The sequence below is a fragment of the Oncorhynchus mykiss genome, chromosome 23 (genome assembly GCF_057628025.1).
Source record: "Oncorhynchus mykiss isolate SJ-2025 chromosome 23, ASM5762802v1, whole genome shotgun sequence".
NCBI lineage: Eukaryota > Metazoa > Chordata > Actinopteri > Salmoniformes > Salmonidae > Oncorhynchus > Oncorhynchus mykiss.
The window spans coordinates 37,530,886-37,548,162 of record NC_143044.1 but is presented as its reverse complement, the minus strand read 5'-3'; the positions used below and the strand labels follow the sequence as shown (position 1 = coordinate 37,548,162).

The 17,277-nt window shown below is 41.7% G+C and overlaps 1 protein-coding gene across 4 annotated transcripts in view; it reads right to left on the bottom strand.

Moving 5' to 3' along the window:
• l3mbtl2 (L3MBTL histone methyl-lysine binding protein 2) overlaps positions 1-17,277 on the bottom strand; it is a 26,787-nt gene extending 9,510 nt beyond the window's left edge. The window contains exons 1-13 of one of the 4 annotated variants that reach the window (XM_090217429.1): positions 17,186-17,277; positions 16,304-16,797; positions 15,923-16,067; positions 15,646-15,779; positions 15,389-15,512; positions 13,499-13,581; positions 13,265-13,382; positions 12,950-13,084; positions 1,871-1,959; positions 1,472-1,721; positions 1,304-1,365; positions 1,006-1,110; positions 573-647 (exon numbers count right to left, since the gene is read on the bottom strand). In XM_090217429.1, coding sequence (XP_090073555.1) covers positions 573-647; positions 1,006-1,110; positions 1,304-1,365; positions 1,472-1,721; positions 1,871-1,959; positions 12,950-13,084; positions 13,265-13,382; positions 13,499-13,581; positions 15,389-15,512; positions 15,646-15,779; positions 15,923-16,067; positions 16,304-16,678 — 1,695 coding nt within the window. In that variant the 5' untranslated portion in view covers positions 16,679-16,797; positions 17,186-17,277. Of the gene's footprint in view, positions 1-572; positions 648-1,005; positions 1,111-1,303; positions 1,366-1,471; positions 1,722-1,870; positions 1,960-12,949; positions 13,085-13,264; positions 13,383-13,498; positions 13,582-15,388; positions 15,513-15,645; positions 15,780-15,922; positions 16,068-16,303; positions 16,798-17,065 lie in introns of all 4 variants that reach the window. The other 3 variants (XM_090217430.1, XM_036960596.2, XM_036960598.2) reach the window with 3 other exon arrangements.

Here is a 17,277-nt window from a genome sequence, read left to right as displayed (position 1 = left end):
CTGCGATAGGAGGACATTGAAGATGGATCAACAACATTTGAGTTACTCCACAATACTAACCTAAATGACAGAGTGAAAAGGAAAGCCTGTACAGAATAAACATATTCCAAAACATGCAACCTGTCTGCAATAAGGAACTGAAGTAATAATGCAAAAACTGTGGAAAATAAATGATGTCTTGAAAAGAAAGTGTTATATTTGGGAGTACCACATGGTGGTGGCTGCTTCATGTTATGGGGTTAGCTTGTCATCGGCAAGGACTAGGGAGTTTAAGATACAAATAAATGGAATAGCGCTAAGCACAGGCAAAATCCTTGGGGAAAACCTGGTTCAGTCTGCTTTCCAACGGACACTGGGAGAAATTCACATTTCATCAGGACAATAACCTAAAACACAAGGCCAAATCTACAGTGGAGTTGTTTACCAAGACATCATTGATGTTCCTGAGTGGCTGAGTTAATATATGACAAGACATGAAAATGACTGTCTAGAAAAGATCAATAACCAACTTGTTTTTTAAAGAATGTGCAAATATTGTACTATCCAGGTGTGCAAAGCTCTTAGAGATTTACCCAGAAAGACTCACAGCTGTAATCACTGCCAAAGGGGATTCTAACATGCATTGACTCAGGGGGTTGAATAATTATCTAAAATCAAGATAGAACACCAATTTATTTATCTTCCTTTGAAATTAGAGTATTTTGTGTAGATCGTTGACAAAAAATTACAATTAAATCCATTTTAATCCCTAATTTAATACACTATAAGTACATTTGTGCAAATACTTGACACCCTCAAATGGAGGGACAAGATACATAGTGCTTTAATTTCTAAACCGAAAAACATATGAAAATTCCCTCAAATAAAAGGTGACATTCTGTTGTGTCACCTCATATAAAACAGTCCAAAATGTTGGAGTATAGAGCCAAATTAAGTGTACATAGACAATATTAGTTAAAAGATCACAGCATTGCAGCCAAGAATGAGAATCCGCTCAATCATTACCTTTTGTATAGTGGCCACACAGATGTTGCCCAGGTTTACAGGATTGATGGCCTCCAGCTTCATTCCCACCTCAAAGAAGCCTCCTTCCATGTACACAGTCCTGGGCTGTGGGGGGGGGGGGGCTCACAGAGAGGCATAACAGTGTTATAAAAGTCCAGTCATGAAACAAGCCGTTGTGGCATGCAGAAACACAGCGCTCCATTTGTGCTTATTTTGCAGACTCCTCTGGTGTTAATCAAACCATCAACAAATGAGCTATAGATAGACAATGATTAATGTGATCAGTCTGTATACTGACCTTCTTAAACAGCATGGGGACGCTATCACAGTACACCTTACGGAATGTTGGGTGGTCAACGTCTGGGGAAGAACGTTTCATATTATCAACCTTCAACTTTATCAACATAGAAAACAACCCCCCCCCCCCCCCCCCCCCCCCGGTGCACAAGTTGGTTTAATCCCGTACCAGCCAGTTTGATGACATGACCCACTTTGCTGGACCAGCCCACTGGGTGCAGAAGGGGGCTCCACATATGGCACCAGACATCAGAGAGGGGCTCCCCTTTGGCCTCCTGCTCCCCGTCCTCATAGACCAGTCTTAGGCGGCCTCCGGTCACAGTGTCCACCACTGCCAGCCGTGTCCGGCTCACCAGAGTGCGGTCCACCACCTCCACACGCATGCCAGTACGGAACGGACACTTCATACTCTCGGCCAGCTGTGAGTGAGTGAGTGATTGAGTGAGTGAGTGCGAGTGAGAGAGTGAGAGAGAGAGATGGCCATTACAGAGACATGGGGCAGTGGTGGAGAGATGTGGTAATTTGGTTGGTTCTACCACAAAGAAAAAGTATGTCTGACACACGTTACCTTCATATAGAAGTCCACAGGCAAAGTTCTGGCTCCAACCAGCCGGTTCATCAGATACTCCTTCCAGTCAGAGATGTTCTGGTGCACAGCTAGAAAAGGGACACACAACCAATAGTGTGCATTCGGAAACTATTCAGACCCCTTCAATTTTTCCACATTTTGTTACATTACAGCCTTATTCTAAAATTGATTAAATTGTTAGTTTTTCTCATCTACACATAATACCCCATAATGACAAAGCAATTTTTAGACATGTTTGCAAATGTATAAAATATAAAAACTGAAATATTACATTAAACATAAGTATTCAGACCCTTTACTCAGTACTTTGTTGAAGCACCTTTGGCAGCAACTACAGCCTTGAGTCTCCTTAGGTATGACGCTACAAGCTTCGCACACCTGTATTTGGGGAGTTTCTCCCATTCTTCCCTGTAGATTTGCTCAAGCTCTGTCAGATTGGATGGGGAGTGTCGCTGCACAGCTATTTTCAGGTCAATGGCTGGGCCACTCAAGGATATTGAGACTTGTCCCGAAACCACTCCTGCGTTGTCCTGTTGGAAGGTGAACCGTCGCCCCAGCCTGAGGTCCTGAGCATTCTGGAGCAGGTTTTCATCAAGAATCTCTCTGTACTTTGCTTCGTTAATCTTTCCCTTGATCCTGACTAGTCTCCCAGTCCCTGCCACTGAAAAACATCCCCATAGCATGATGCTGCCACCCCCATAGCATGATGCTGCCACCCCCATGCATCACCGTAGGGATGTTGCCAGTTTTCCTCCAGACATGACGCTTGGCATTCAGGACAAAGAGTTAAATCTTGGTTTCATCAGACCAGAGAATCTTGTTTTCTTAGCTCTAGGAAGAGTCTTGGTGGGTCCAAATTTTTTCCATGTACGAATGATGGTGGCCACTGTGTTCTTGGGGACCTTCAATGCTGCAGACATGTTTTGGAACACTTCCCCAGATCTGTGCCTGGACACAATCCTGCCTCTGAGATCTATGGACAATTCCTTCGACCTCATGGCTTGGTTTTTGCTGTGACATGCACTGTCAACTGTGGGACCTTATATAGACAGGTATGCTTTTCATATTCATGTCAAATCAAAATCAAACTTTATTTGTCATGTGCCGAACACAACAGACCTTACCGTGAAATGCTTACTTACAAGCCCATAACCAACAATGCAGTTCAAGAAAGAGTTCAGTTTATTTGGTAAATATTTTCTTAAGTAAAAAAAAATAATGAAAAAACAATAAAATAACAATAACGAGGCTATATACAAGGGGTACCTGTACAGAGTCAATGTGCTGGGGGTACAGGTTGGTTAATTGTACACATAGGTACTGGTAAAAATGACTATGCATAGATATGTAAATAGTCCGGGTACCCATTTGATTAATTGTTCAGCAGTCTCATGGCTTGGGGGTAGAAGCTGTTACGGAGCCCTTTGGTCCTAGACTTGGTAATCCGGTACTGCTTGCCGTGTGGTAGCAGAGAGAACATTCTATGACTTGGGTGACTGGAGTCTTTGACAATTTTTTGGACACCGACTAGTATATAGGTACTGGGTGGCAGGAACTCGGCCCCAGTGATGTACTGGGCTGTACGCACTACCCTCTTTAGCACCTTCAAGGTCAGATAACGAGCAGTTGCCATACCAGCCCGTGATGCAACCGGTCAGGATGCTCCTGATGGTGGAGCTGTAGAACTTTGAGGATCTGGGGACCCATGACAAATCTTTTCAGTCTCCTGAGGTGGGAAAAGGTGTTGTCATGCCTTCTTCACGACTGTCTAGGTTTGGACCATGATAGTTTGTTGGTGATGTGGACACCAAGGAACTTGGAAACTCTCGACCAGCTCCACTACAGCCCCGTCAATGTTAATGAGGGCCTGTTTGGCCCGCCTTTTCCTGTAGACCACGATCAGCTCCTTTGTCTTGCTCACATTGAGGGAGAGGTTATTGTCCTGGCAGTCTCTGACCTCCCTATAGGCTGTCTCATCATGGTCGGTAATCAGGCCTACCACTGTTGTCATCAACAAACTTAATGATGGTGTTGGAGTCGTGTTTGGTCACACAATCGTGGGTGAACAGGGAGCACAGGAGGGGACTAAGCACGCACCCTTGAGGGGCTCCAGTGTTGAGAATCAGCATGGCAGACGTGTTGTTGCCTACCTGTACCACTTGGGGGCAGCCCGTCAGGAACTCCAGGATCCAGTTGCAGAGGGAGGTGTTTAGTCCAAGGGTCCTTAGCTCAGTGATGATCTCTGTGGGCACTATGGTGTTGAACGCAATCAATTGAATTAACCACAGGTGGACTCCAAGTTTGAGAAACATCTAGATGGAAACAGGATGCACCTGAGCTCAATTTCAAGTCTCATTGCTTTTTGTTTCGAGTGCATTACTTTTAATTTTGAAAAATAAAAAATGTATACATATTTTTATTGGCAATTTTATTTATTTCAACTTTATTTAACCAGGTAGGCTAGTTGAGAACAAGTTCTCATTCGCAACTGCGACCTGGCCAAGATAAAGCATAGCAATTCAACACATACAACATAGAGTTACACATGGAATAAACAAAACAGTCAATAATACAGCAGAAAAAAGAAAACAAAAAAGTCTATATACAGTGAGTGTAAATGAGATAAGATAAGGGAGTTAAGGAAATAAATAGGCCATGGTGGCGAAGTAATTACAATATAGCAATTAAAACACTGGAATTGTAGATGTGCAGAAGATGAATGTGCAAGTATAGATACTGGGGTGCAAAGGAGCAAGATAAATAAATAAATAAATACAGTATGGGGATGAGGTAGATAGCCCATCTGTAAACAGCCCATCTATGTACAGGTGCAGTGATCTGTGAGCTGCTCTGACAGCTGGTGCTTAAAGCTAGTGAGGGAGGAAATAGTCTCCAGCTTCAGAGATTTTTGCAGTTTGTTCCAGTCATTGGCAGCAGAGAACTGGAAGTAAAGGCGACCAAAGGAGGAATTGGCTTTGGAGGTGACCAGTGAGATATACCTGCTGTAGCGCGTGCTACGAGTGGGTGCTGCTATGGTGGCCAGTGAGCTGAGAAGGCGGGGCTTTACCTAGCAGAGACTTGTAGATGACCTGGAGCCTGTGGGTTTGGCGACGAGTATGAAGCGAGGGCCAACCAACGAGAGCGTACAGGTCACAGTGGTGAGTAGTATATGAGGCTTTGGTGACAAAACGGATGGCACTGTGATAGGCTGCATCCAATTTGCTGAGTAGAGTGTTGGAGGCTATTTTATAGATGACATCGCCAAAGTCGAGGATCAGTAGGATGGTCAGTTTTACAAGGGTATGTTTGCCAGCATGAGTGAAGGATGCTTTGTTGCGATATAGGAAGCCGATTCTAGATTTAATTTTGGATTGGAAATGCTTAATGTGAGTCTGGAAGGAGAGTTTACAGTCTAACCAGACACCTAGGTATTTGTAGTTGTCCACGTATTCAGAACCGTCCAGAGTAGTGATGCTAGTCGGACGGCGGGCAGGTGCGGGCAGTGATCGATTGAATAGCATGCATTTAGTTTTACTTGCATTTAAGAGCAGCTGGAGGCCACGGAAGGAGAGTTGTATGGCATTGAAGCTCGTCTGGAGGTTAGTTAACAGTGTTCAAAGAAGGGCCAGAGGTATACAGAATGGTGTCGTCTGCGTAGAGGTGGATCAGAGAATCACCAGCAGCAAGAGCGACATCATTGATGTATACAGAGAAGAGAGTCGGCCCAAGAATTGAACGCTCTAGCACCCCCATAGAGACTGCCAGAGGTCCGGACAACAGGCCCTCCGTTTTGACACACTGAACTCTGTCTGAGAAGTAGTTGGTGAACCAGGATAGGCAGCCATTTGAGAAACCAAGGCTGTTGTCTGCCAAGAAGAATGTGGTGATTGACAGAGTCGAAAGCCTTGACCAGGTCGATGAAGATGGCTGCACAGTAATGTCTCGTATCGATGGCGGTTATGATATCATTTAGGACCTTGAGCGTGGCTGAGGTGCACCCATGACCAGCTCTGAATCCAGATTGCATAGTGGAGAAGGTACGGTGGGATTCTAAATGGTCGGTAATCGGTTTGTTAACTTGGCTTTCGAAGACATTAGAAAGACAGGGTAGGATAGATTGTAGGGGTCCAGATTTTGCAGCTCTTTCAGAACATCAGCTATCTAGATTTGGGTGAATATAAAGAAACACAAATTACAACTTGAACAGGTACATCCTTTTATCCCCTTATATGTATTGAAACACCTCCCTCCCCTTAACAAAAGCAGCACACATAAAAATGTAATAAAACATACAATTGGAAATAATAAATATACGCACATATGCACACATACAGTCAAAAGTTGACACCTACTCATTCAAGTGTTTTTATTTATTTGTACTATTGTCTACAGTGTAGAATAATAGAAGACATCAACACTATGAAAAAACATATGGAATCATGTAGTAACCAAAAAAAGTGTTAAACAAATCAAAATATATTTTAGATTCTTCAAAGTAGCCATCCTTTGCTTTGATGACAGCTTTGCACACTCTTGGCATTCTCTCAACCAGACTCATGAGGTAGTCACCTTGAATTAATTTAAACTAACACCTGTTGAAAGTTAATGCGTTTGAGACAATTTTGTTGTGACAAGGTAGGGGCGGTATACAGAAGATACCCCTATTTGGTAAAAGACCAAGTCTTTTTACCAAAATTTAAAGAACTTCTTCAAGTGCAGTCGCAAAAACCATCAAGCGCTATGATGAAACTGGATCTCATGAGAACCACAACAGGAAACCCTAACCCAGAGTTCATTAGAGTTACCAGCCTCAGAAGTTGCAGCCCAAATAAAATTGAAGTCTGCCATTTACACCTTAGCCAATCACATTTTTTTTTTTTTTTTTAAACACAGTTTTTCACAATTCCTGACATTTAATCCTAGTAAAAATTCCCTGTCTTAGGCTAATTAGAATCACCACTTTATTTTAAGAGTGTGAAATGTCAGAATAATAGTAGAGAGAATGATTTATTTCAGCTTTTATTTCCTTCATCACATTCCCAGTGGGTCAGAAGTGTACATACACTCAATTAGTATTTGGTAGCATTGCTTTAAATTGTTTAACTCGGGTCAAATGTTTAGGGTAGCCTTCCACAATAAGTTGGGTGATTTTTGGCCCATTCCTCCTGACAGAGCTGGTGTAACGGAGTCAGGTTTGTAGGCCTCCTTGCACGCACATACTTTTTCAGTTCTGCCCACATATTTTCTATAGGATTGAGGTCAGGGCTTTGTGATGGCCACTCCAATACCTTGACGTTGTTGTCATCAAGCCATTTTGCCACAACTTTGGAAGTATGTTTGGGGTCATTGTCCATTTGGAAGACCCATTTGCGACCAAGCTTTAACTTCCTGACTGTTGTCTTGAGATAATTTCCATGCCTCATGATGCCATTTATTTTGTGAAGTGCACCAGTCCTTCCTGCAGCAAAGCACCCCCACAACATGATGCTGCCACCCCCGTGCTTCACGGTTGGGATGGTGTCTTCGGCTTGCAAGCCTCCCCCTTTTTCCTCCAAACATAACGATGGTCATTATGGACAAACAGTTCTATTTTTGTTTCATCAGACCAGAGGACATTTCTCCAAAAACTGATCTTCGTCCCCATGGGCACTTTAAAACTGTAGTCTGGATTTTTTTATGGCGGTTTAGGAGCAATGGCTTCTTCCTTGATGAGCTGCCTTTCAGGTTATGTCGATATAGGACTCGTTTTACTGTGGATATAGATACTTTTGTACCCGTTTCCTCCAGCATCTTCACAAGGTCCTTTGCTGTTGTTCTGGGTTTGATTTGCACTTTTCGCACTAAAGTACATTCATCTCTAGGAGACAGAACGTGTCTCCTTCCTGAGCAGTATGATGGCTGCGTGGTCCCATGGTGTTTATACTTGCGCACTATTGTGTGTACAGATGAACGTGGTACCTTCAGGCATTTGGAAATGGCTCCCAATGATGAACCAGACTTGTGGAGGTCTACAACTGTTTTTCTGAGGTCTTGGCTGATTTCTTTTGATTTTCCCATGATGTCAAGCAAAGAGGCACTGAGTTTGAAGGTATGCCTTGAAATACATCCACAGGTACACCTCCAATTGACTCAAATTATGTAAATTAGCCTATCAGAAGCTTCTAAAGCCATGACATCATTTTCTGGAATTTTCCAAGCTGTTTAAAGGCACAGTCAACTTAGAGTATGTAAACTTTCTGACCCACTGGAATTGTGATAGTAAATTATAAGTGAAATAATCTGTCTGTAAACAATTGTTGGAAAAACAAAGTAGATGTCCTAACAGACTTGCCAAAACTATAGTTTGTTAACAAGAAATTTGTGTTTAAATGACTGTAAGTCATTTAAGTGTATGAAATCTTCTGACTTCAACTGTAAATGCTTCAGAGTTCAAGTAGCAGACACATCTCAACATCAACTGTTCAGCGGAGACTGCGTGAATCAGGCCTTCATAATCAAATTGCTGCAAAGAAACCACTACTAAAGAACACCAATAATAACAAGAGACTTGCTTGAGCCAAGAAACACGAGCAATGGACATTAGACCGGACATTAGAATCTGTCTGATGAGTCCAAATTAGAGATTTTTGGTTCCAACTGCCATGTCTTTGTGAAACGCAGAGTAGGTGGACAGATGATCTCTGCATGTGTGGTTCCCACCGTGAATCATGGAGGTGGTATGATGGTGCTTTGCTGGTGACACTGTCAGTGATTTATTTAGAATTCAAGGCACTCTTAACCAGCATGGCTACCACAGCATTCTGCAGTGATACGCCATCCCATCTAGTTTGCGCTTAGCAGGACTATAATTTGTTTATCAACAGGACAATGATCCAACACAATTCCAGGCTGTGTGAGGGCTATGTATGTCTAAGAGTGTGTAAAGCTGTCATCAAGGCAAAGGGTGGCTACTTTGAAGAATCTCAAATATATTTTGATTTGTTTAACACTTTTTTGGGTACTACATGATTCCATGTGTTATTTCATCGTTTTGATGTCTTCACTATTATTGTACAATGTCAAACAAAAATGTAAATAAAGAAAAACCCTTGAATGAGTACACGTGTCAACTTTTGACTGGTAATGTACATACACAAAAATACATCTAAAATATCAAAACATGCTATCCCTTCCCTCCCACACCCTCTCATATCCCCTGTTGGCCAACATTCATACTCCTGATAAATGGAAGGCTACTGTTCAAAAAAGGAAATTAAAAGGCTGCCATCTCAAGAAAACATTATCAGTACAACCTCTCAAAGTGTTTTTTCTAAGTGTAGAAAAGACATTAGATCTTTCAACCAGGCTGATACAGTGGGGGGTTGGAGGATTTCCAATTAAGCAAGATGTGCCAGCAGGCTATAAGGGAAGCAAACTTTACAACATCTGCTTTACTTTTAGTGAGACTAGGCAACAAAAGATGGAACTCCAAATATAGCAATCAAAGGACAAGCCTGCGGGTCAATATCTAGAATTTTAGAGAGAGTATTAAAAAAGAATGACCAACACTCAGACATCTTAGAGCATGAATAAAACATATGGGTGTGGTCTGCCAGAGTGATTGCCAGAACATCTATCACGTGTCATTTGTGTCTGGGAGGAATTTACTACGTTTTTCTATGGTGTAGTGAATTTTGTGCAAGACCTTGAACTGAATGAAACTTAACCGAGCATATGGAGTTAAGCCTAAGGCCTCCTTGTTGATTGGAGAGGGTTCAGAGGAAAGCATCATATAATCTAGAAATCAGAAACCTAGGTCAAATTTCATTTTAACAGATTGGATTCTACCAGCTAAGAAGAGAGGCAGACTATCCAAGCGTTGTAAGTCTGCTTTAACTCATGTGACTAGACTTGCTAAGTTTATTTTATGGAGGGTGGAGAATGTGTTATATTCACACCTCAATAGGAAACACCAGAGGGCGACAGACGTAAAGGCAGTGGGGTTGATGGGAAAGCATTCATTTTTCTGAATGTTCAATTTGTAACCGGAGAATGATCCAAATGTGTTTAAAAAATGCATTGTTATCAGAGTTCACGTATTCATACATATCCGTGAGATGAAATTGGACCCAAAACCAAATCTTATCAAAACTGAAATAAATAACCCCACTCCACCAGGTCGAAAGCCTTCTCTGCATCAAGAGAAGCAACCATTTTAGGGTCTGGAGAGAGGAGAGAGTATAAACGTTCAAAAGACGACGTACATTGGAAAACAGTTGTCACCCTTTGATGAAACCTATTTGATCATCAGATATGACATCCTGAATCCAGGGTTCCAACCGGCATGCTAGAACCTTAGCTAATAGTTTAACATCATAGCTCAAAAGTGAAATGATCTTTATCTTTCTTGAGTATAAGTAATATGGAGGCTTGAGTTAGCGTCGTGGGGAGAGAGCCCTGTGATAACGAGCCGGTGAACATACCTAATAGTAATGGGGCGAGTTGATCTGGGAATTCTTTTGAATAATCGGTTGGGAAGCCATCAGGGCCTGGGGCCTTGCCACTTTGCATTAACTTTAGACCCTTTGTTATCTCATCTAGATGTTGAGGGTTGTCCAGAACTTCACTGATGTCCATACTAAATGGATGGAATATTCAAGTTATCTAAAAAGTTGTCCATAGCCGTAATATCTGTTGGATTTGTAGAGGGTAGAATAAAATGGACACAAAACTTGAATAAATATTAGAGGGATCACTTGTAAGATTACAGGAAGAGTTATATAACTGAGATGCTGACTGGCGTTTAAGTTGGTGTGCCAAAAAGCGGCTGGCCTTGTCACCATATTCGTAGTACGTCCCCTTAATTTGTTGCAACAGAAACTCTGCTTTATCAGTGGAAAGTAGATTAAATTGAGTTTGAAGTTTCAACCTCTATAAGTATATTCAGGGGATGGTGAAGTTTGGTGAAGCGGTCTATTGCCAGGATTGAGTCCAGCAGTTCTTGAAATTATCTTTCCCCGTAATACAGCTTTGAAAGTCTCCCAAAGAAGAGAGGGGGAGGTGTTGTTATTTTTATTCCTTTGAATGAATACATTTATGTTAGTTGAAATAAAAAGTTGAACAATTCTTTGTTAGACAATAGGGCCATAGGGTCAAATGTTTTTTTTGCGTTCGGAGTGAATGCCAGAATGTCCAGAATGTGGGGGGAATGGTCCGAAATTACTATAGCAGAATATTCTGTAGTTTTAACTGAGGGGAGAAGGGTTCTAAAAAAAATGTAGTCTATGAGTGAGTATGCTTGATAAACATGAGAAAAGTAGAAGTCTTTTGTGACAGGGTGGAGGAAGTGCCATGGATAAACACAACCCATTTGGGTCGTGAATGTAGAAAGAGCTTTTGCCATCCCGGAAGGAGTAAGTGTTCTGGGATTAGACCGGTCGAGTCATGGTTCAATAACAAAGTTAAAGTCCCCGCCAAAGATGAGACGGTGGGTGTCAAGATTAGGGAGAGAGGCGAAAAGAGATGTCTTAAATCTAGTGTCATCCCAGTTAGGGGCGTAAACATTTGCAAGTACTTCAGGGGTCTGGAAGAGTGTCCACTAACTATTGTATAATGTCCTCCAGGATCTGAAATGATCTGAGAGGGTGAAAACTGTGCTCGTTTGTGAATCACTATTGCGATTTCCCTGGCTTCGCCGTTAAAATTAGAATGAAAAACCAGTCCAACCCAGGCTTTACGCGATCTAGTATGGTCGTTAACACATATTACATTTCTTCAAGAAAAGCACCTATAAGTATTCAGGCTGTTCAGATGTGAAAATACTCTGGAGCTCTTAATTTGCCCTCCACAACATGCAAATGTTCCATGTCACCAGTCTGACTGGAAGCCCCAAAATATCATGCTGACTTGTTGTTGAACTAGACATGAATCCTTATAAGAGGAGAAGTCAAATGAAGAAAAATGAGGAAGAGAGATTGAGAGAGAAGCTACATGAAAAAAAAAAACATTGAATTAAACAAAAACTTAGAGAAACACAAGAATCTTTGGATAATGCCAACATAACCCACCTCCTCACCCACTCAACATACATATATAAATAAAATATAAGTGATAGTACAACACCATTCAAAAAAAATACAAATTTTAAACTTAGCAGCAGAACTTCTCTCTTACTCGGCATCCGTTGATTACCCTAAACATGTACAGTGAGGTCAAACCGACCTAGGAAAGAAGTTACATACACCCTTGAAATTAAAAAATAAAATATGTCAGTAGGTAAGTGTACAATTTGGGTTTTGGCCACACTTTAAATAAAAGAGTATAACCTTCAGATATTGAAAAATGTTAACTGTGATCGGTGGCATTTCAATGGCCATAATATGAATGTAGTCCACTAGGTGTCGCCACATGACTGAGTAATGAGAAACATTCTAAAGTAGGCTATGAAAATGGTCAGCCCCAGTCTTTGTAAATTGTTACAAATGTCCTTAGGGGGAAACAATGAAATAACAGTATACAAATGGACAACTAGCATTTTGGATATGTACAATTAAGCAAATGAACCAGGGATCTAAACTCCTCTGCTAGTGCAACAATTAAACAAGAGTCAAATTGGAAGAGTGATAGTTTTAGATTCCAATGTTGTTGTGGAATCCAAGATAAAGTGAATGTGACTGAGGACCATCAGTGACCAGGGCCTGAATACATATGTAAATAAGGTATTTCAGTTTTACTTTTTGTTATAAATGAGCAAGAATGTTTAAAAACATGTCATTATGGGGTATTGTGTGTAGATTGATTAAATAAAAATGTGTCCTCATCAATTTTAGAATAAAGCTGTAACGTAACAAAATGTGGAAGAAGTCAAAAGGGTCAGAATGGACTGTATTGATCCACTAGCAAAACATTTAATGAACCCACTTTTTTTTTTTTGTAAGTGTAATCAAATTGTTGCACTTCTTCAGATACTGCTTAATAAAAAGGATGTCTCATTACCCACAATTATTTATTATTTTTTTACAGAAATGTTAACTAAAACTTTTAGACCTATAGTACTCTATACCTGTGGAGGTCACTCACCCTGTGGTGGCACCAGCAGCTTGCCGGTCATGGCACACCATCCGATGGGGTACATGTCTCCAGAACCCAGGCTGCACCAGAAGTCCTGGCTGCTGTCCTCCTCAAAGCCCTCGTACCTCAACCGAGCTTTATAGCCTGGAAAACAGAGAGAGGAAGAGGTAAACTAACATTCAGTCCATGACAAAAAAAATAATCATGTTTGATGTCTCAGGATGCCTCCTAAATGGAACCTTGTTCCCTGTGTAGTGCACTATATAGGGAATAGGGTGCCATTTTTAGATGTCCCATCAATCAGTTTCAGAGTATTTGGCTGACCTGCAAGTTGGATGATGCTAGCGATCCAATACACTTTACTGGGCAGGATGGCACTAGTGTTCAGGACCTCTACCTTTAACCTCACTGTGATGTCATCCCACTGGGCACAGAGTGGCGCCTGCAGGGGAACAGCAGCAACGTTAGTTCACCAGTAGAATAAAGAAAGCAATTTATTGCTACGCAACTTTAAAATAGAATAGGATAGTATTGTAATAAGTGAAAAGGAAGACTTGCATGTCTGAAGCAGGCCACTGAAGCAGCAAGAGAGCCTGCCTTCTCCAGGTAAGCACCCCAGTCAAAGTTTCCTGTTGCTGCAACTATATGACAAGGGGAAAAGGGAGAACCAACAGGTCTGTCTCAGAAAGGAACTAAATGTTTCCCCTCTTCTAACTTACATATAATGATTGAGAGGATTTGTCTTCCTGGCTGCAATGGTGTGATGTTTTAACTAATATTTTCAATATACACTTAATTCTGGCAGCTTCATTAAATAGTACCCACAAAACACTAGTCTCAACGTCAACAGGTGACTCCGGGATGCTGGCCTTCTAGGCAGAGTTCCTCTGTCCAGTGTCTGTGTTATTTTGCCCATCTAAATATTTTCTTTTTAATTGGCCAGTCAGATATGGCTTTTTCTTTGCAACTCTGCCTAGAAGGCCAGCATCCTGGAGTCGCCTCTTCACTGTTGACATTGAGACTAGTGTTTTGCGGGTACTATTTAATGAAGCTGCCAGTTGAGGACTTGTGAGGCGTCGGTTTCTCAAACTAGACACTAATGTACTTGTCCTATTGCTCTGTTGTGGACAGGGGCCTCCCACTCCTCTTTCTATTCTGGTTAGAGACAGTTTGCACTGTTCTGTGAAGGGAGTAGTACACAGCATTGTACGAGATCTTCAGGTTCTTGGCAATTTCTCACATGGAATAGCCTTCATTTCTCAGCACAAGAATAGACTGATGTGTTTCAGAAGAAAGTTCTTTGTTTCTGGCCATTTTGAGTCTGTAATGGAATTCACAAATTCTGATTCTCCAGATACTCAACTAGTCTCAAGAAGGCCAGTTTTATTGCTTCTTTAAAATCAGAACAACAGTTTTCAGCTGTGCTAACATAATTGTAAAGGGGTTTTCTAATGATCAATTAACCTTTTAAAATGATAAGCTTGGATTAGCTAACACAACGTGCCATTGGAACACAGGGGTGATGGTTGCTGATAATGGGCCTCTGTACGCCTATGTAGATATTCCATTATTTAAAACGTTTAAATCATTATTTATATATAAATAAAAAACCCTTGAGGAATAACGTGTACACACACACACAACATTCTCAGTATTATTTATTTGTATTTATTTTCTCCTTCTTTAAAAAAAGTCATATTGTTCTTTAGTCATAGTGTTCTTAGTTTAAATGTGTGTTGCTGTTCCTGTCCATTAGTGTTGTGTATTTTGTCATGTTCTATGTTGTGTGGACCCCAAGAAGAATAGCTGCTGCTTTTTCAACAGCTAATGGGGACTTTCTCACTCATCATTTTTCACGATTCAGTCATGATTATCCGTAATTATACATTATTTACCATTAAATTTCAATTGGGCACAACATAATCCAAAGCAAACTGCAAATGGGCTCCCGAGTTGCGCAGCGGTCTAAGGCACTGCATCTCAGTGCTAGAGGCATCACTACAGACCCTGGTTCGATTCCAGGCTGTATCACAACTGGCCGTGATTGGGAATCCCATAGAGCAGCATTCAATTGGCCCAGCGTCGCACGGGTTAGGCAGTCATTGTAAATAAGAATTTGTTCTTAACTGACTTGCCAGGTTAAATAAAGGTTAAACAATCCAACAAGTTTGTAGAGTCACAAGCTTGATGGAGTCATTGTGTGCTAGGAATATGGAACCAAATCTTAAAACTTTTCACAACTTTATTACACTATAAGTGAAATTGTCAAAATACTTATGACACCTTCAAATGGGGAGACTAGATACCAAGTGCTTTCATTTCTAAACCGCAAAACAGATATGACAATGTCGCCTCATTTTCTCTCAAATCCAAAACGCTGAAGTATAGAGCCAAATTAAAAGTTAGGCTTTTACCCCAGCAATGTAAAAGCCCTCCAAGTGGTCTCACCATCCTGTCCAGTAGAGCTGGAGCTGTTGTCCTGACTGCTTCCCAGAGAAGCAATCATGTTTCCCATCTGGGTGGACCAGGCAGTCTTAATCAGCACCTTGGCCTTCTTGGTGGGAGGCTTTCCCTGGAGAAAATAAAACATTGAGTGAAGCCAAGGGTGATGCTATATAAAAGGCTTTATAAAAGGCTATACAGTATAAAGTCTATAAACATCTAGCCTCACCACCTGTAACACACAGACAGATATTCTCTCTCACCTGAAGTCGTGCCAGGATAGAGGACTTCTTGCAGTTGGAGGAGTAGGCTCTGGAGCAGGAGACGCTGCAGAAACGCTTGGTCTTGGAATAGAAGGTGTCTCTGGTCCCGCTGAAGCCACACATCTCACACACCACTGTGTAGGGAAGAGGATGAGAATATGTTACAGAACAGATTGGTGGTTTTGGTGATCCATGATGAGTATCCTTGCCTGGAATTTTATATCAGCAGGCTAACTAATTAACTTTATATCAACAGGCTAACGCAGTCTTCCCTCACCCGGTCCGTCATCTATAGTGAGAGCAGAGTAGTAATCTCCAAAATAATCATCCATCTCATCTTCATCATCTTCATCTTCATCTTCGTCATCGTCATCCTCTGCATCAGTGTCATCCGACTGCAGAGGTCCCCCCTCAACATCCTCCTTTCAGAGAGAGGAACAAGGTTGGGTTAGAGAGAGGGTCATGTATGATTTGAACTGTTCTGAAACATGGAACTGTGCTTCAGCTATTAAATAAACTGTCTTTAACATCACAGATTACCAACCTTATGTTATAAATCTAGCAAGCTACCGCTTGTTTACAAAAGTATAGTATTGCGCTTGTTTTTTCTCAATGTCAGGTGGACACTGACACACAACACTAACGGTCACAGACTCACCGTGTCATATTCCTGTGGTTCTACAGGGACGCCACGTCTCTGGGCTTTGGGGGTGCACACGTTGCAGCCGAAGCCCTCACAGGAGGTGCAGGGGGGCCGTATGAACACTGTGGGGACAGCCCCATACTTCAGCTTCAGCTGTCCTTTGGCAGCGAGAGCCTTGAGGACGGGGTAGGGCTTGTTTTCAAAACACTCCTTACCAAAGTGTTCACAGCAAAGCTGGGAGTTCGGCGAGGCGGTCCAGTTGCTCCGAGTCCGCTGGACCTGCTTCTCCCATTTGTGAAACTCCTCTGTGTCATTGTTAGGGAAATTGTACAGAGTAACACCATCTTCCCACGACTTGCCACACCCATACGCCACACAGCGGTCGGGCATCGTCTTCTGGCACGTGATTAGACTGTTTTGAGAATGACGTCTGGCAGTCAAAGTCTAGAGTCAGGTCTTCCTTCTTGTTGTCTCGTGTGATGTCATACCACTGCTCCTGGGGCTGCACTCTGTAACCAAAGGGGCAAGATTGAATTTGACATCACATTATTGGTTAAAATGGGACCTGTGCTCCTTGCATCAGAAGTGTATTCTATACTTTAAACAAAATCTTAATTTCTTCATGTCTTCTCTAATATCGAACATAACAGTGCTGATTGCACATCCAATGGCATTCAACAATTAACATTAGTTTGCTACCTTGCTAGCTAGCAAGCTAACAGAGTATTAGTGCAGTAACCTCGCTATGCGTTTCTCCGAATCTATTCTACCACTCACCAACACTGTAAAAGCAATCTTAACTTTCGTTTATTAGTATTCTAGCAATGTACACTTGAATCCCTTCGCTTTAAAACAACTTTGCAAAATCAGCCTCAGTAACACATGTTAGTCACCTACCGCTTCTTCGTGTTTATTCCTGTGAAAGGTATTCTGGGAGTTGTAGTTTTCAGAAGACATATTCCTCCCATGTCTCTGAACCAGTGATCAAT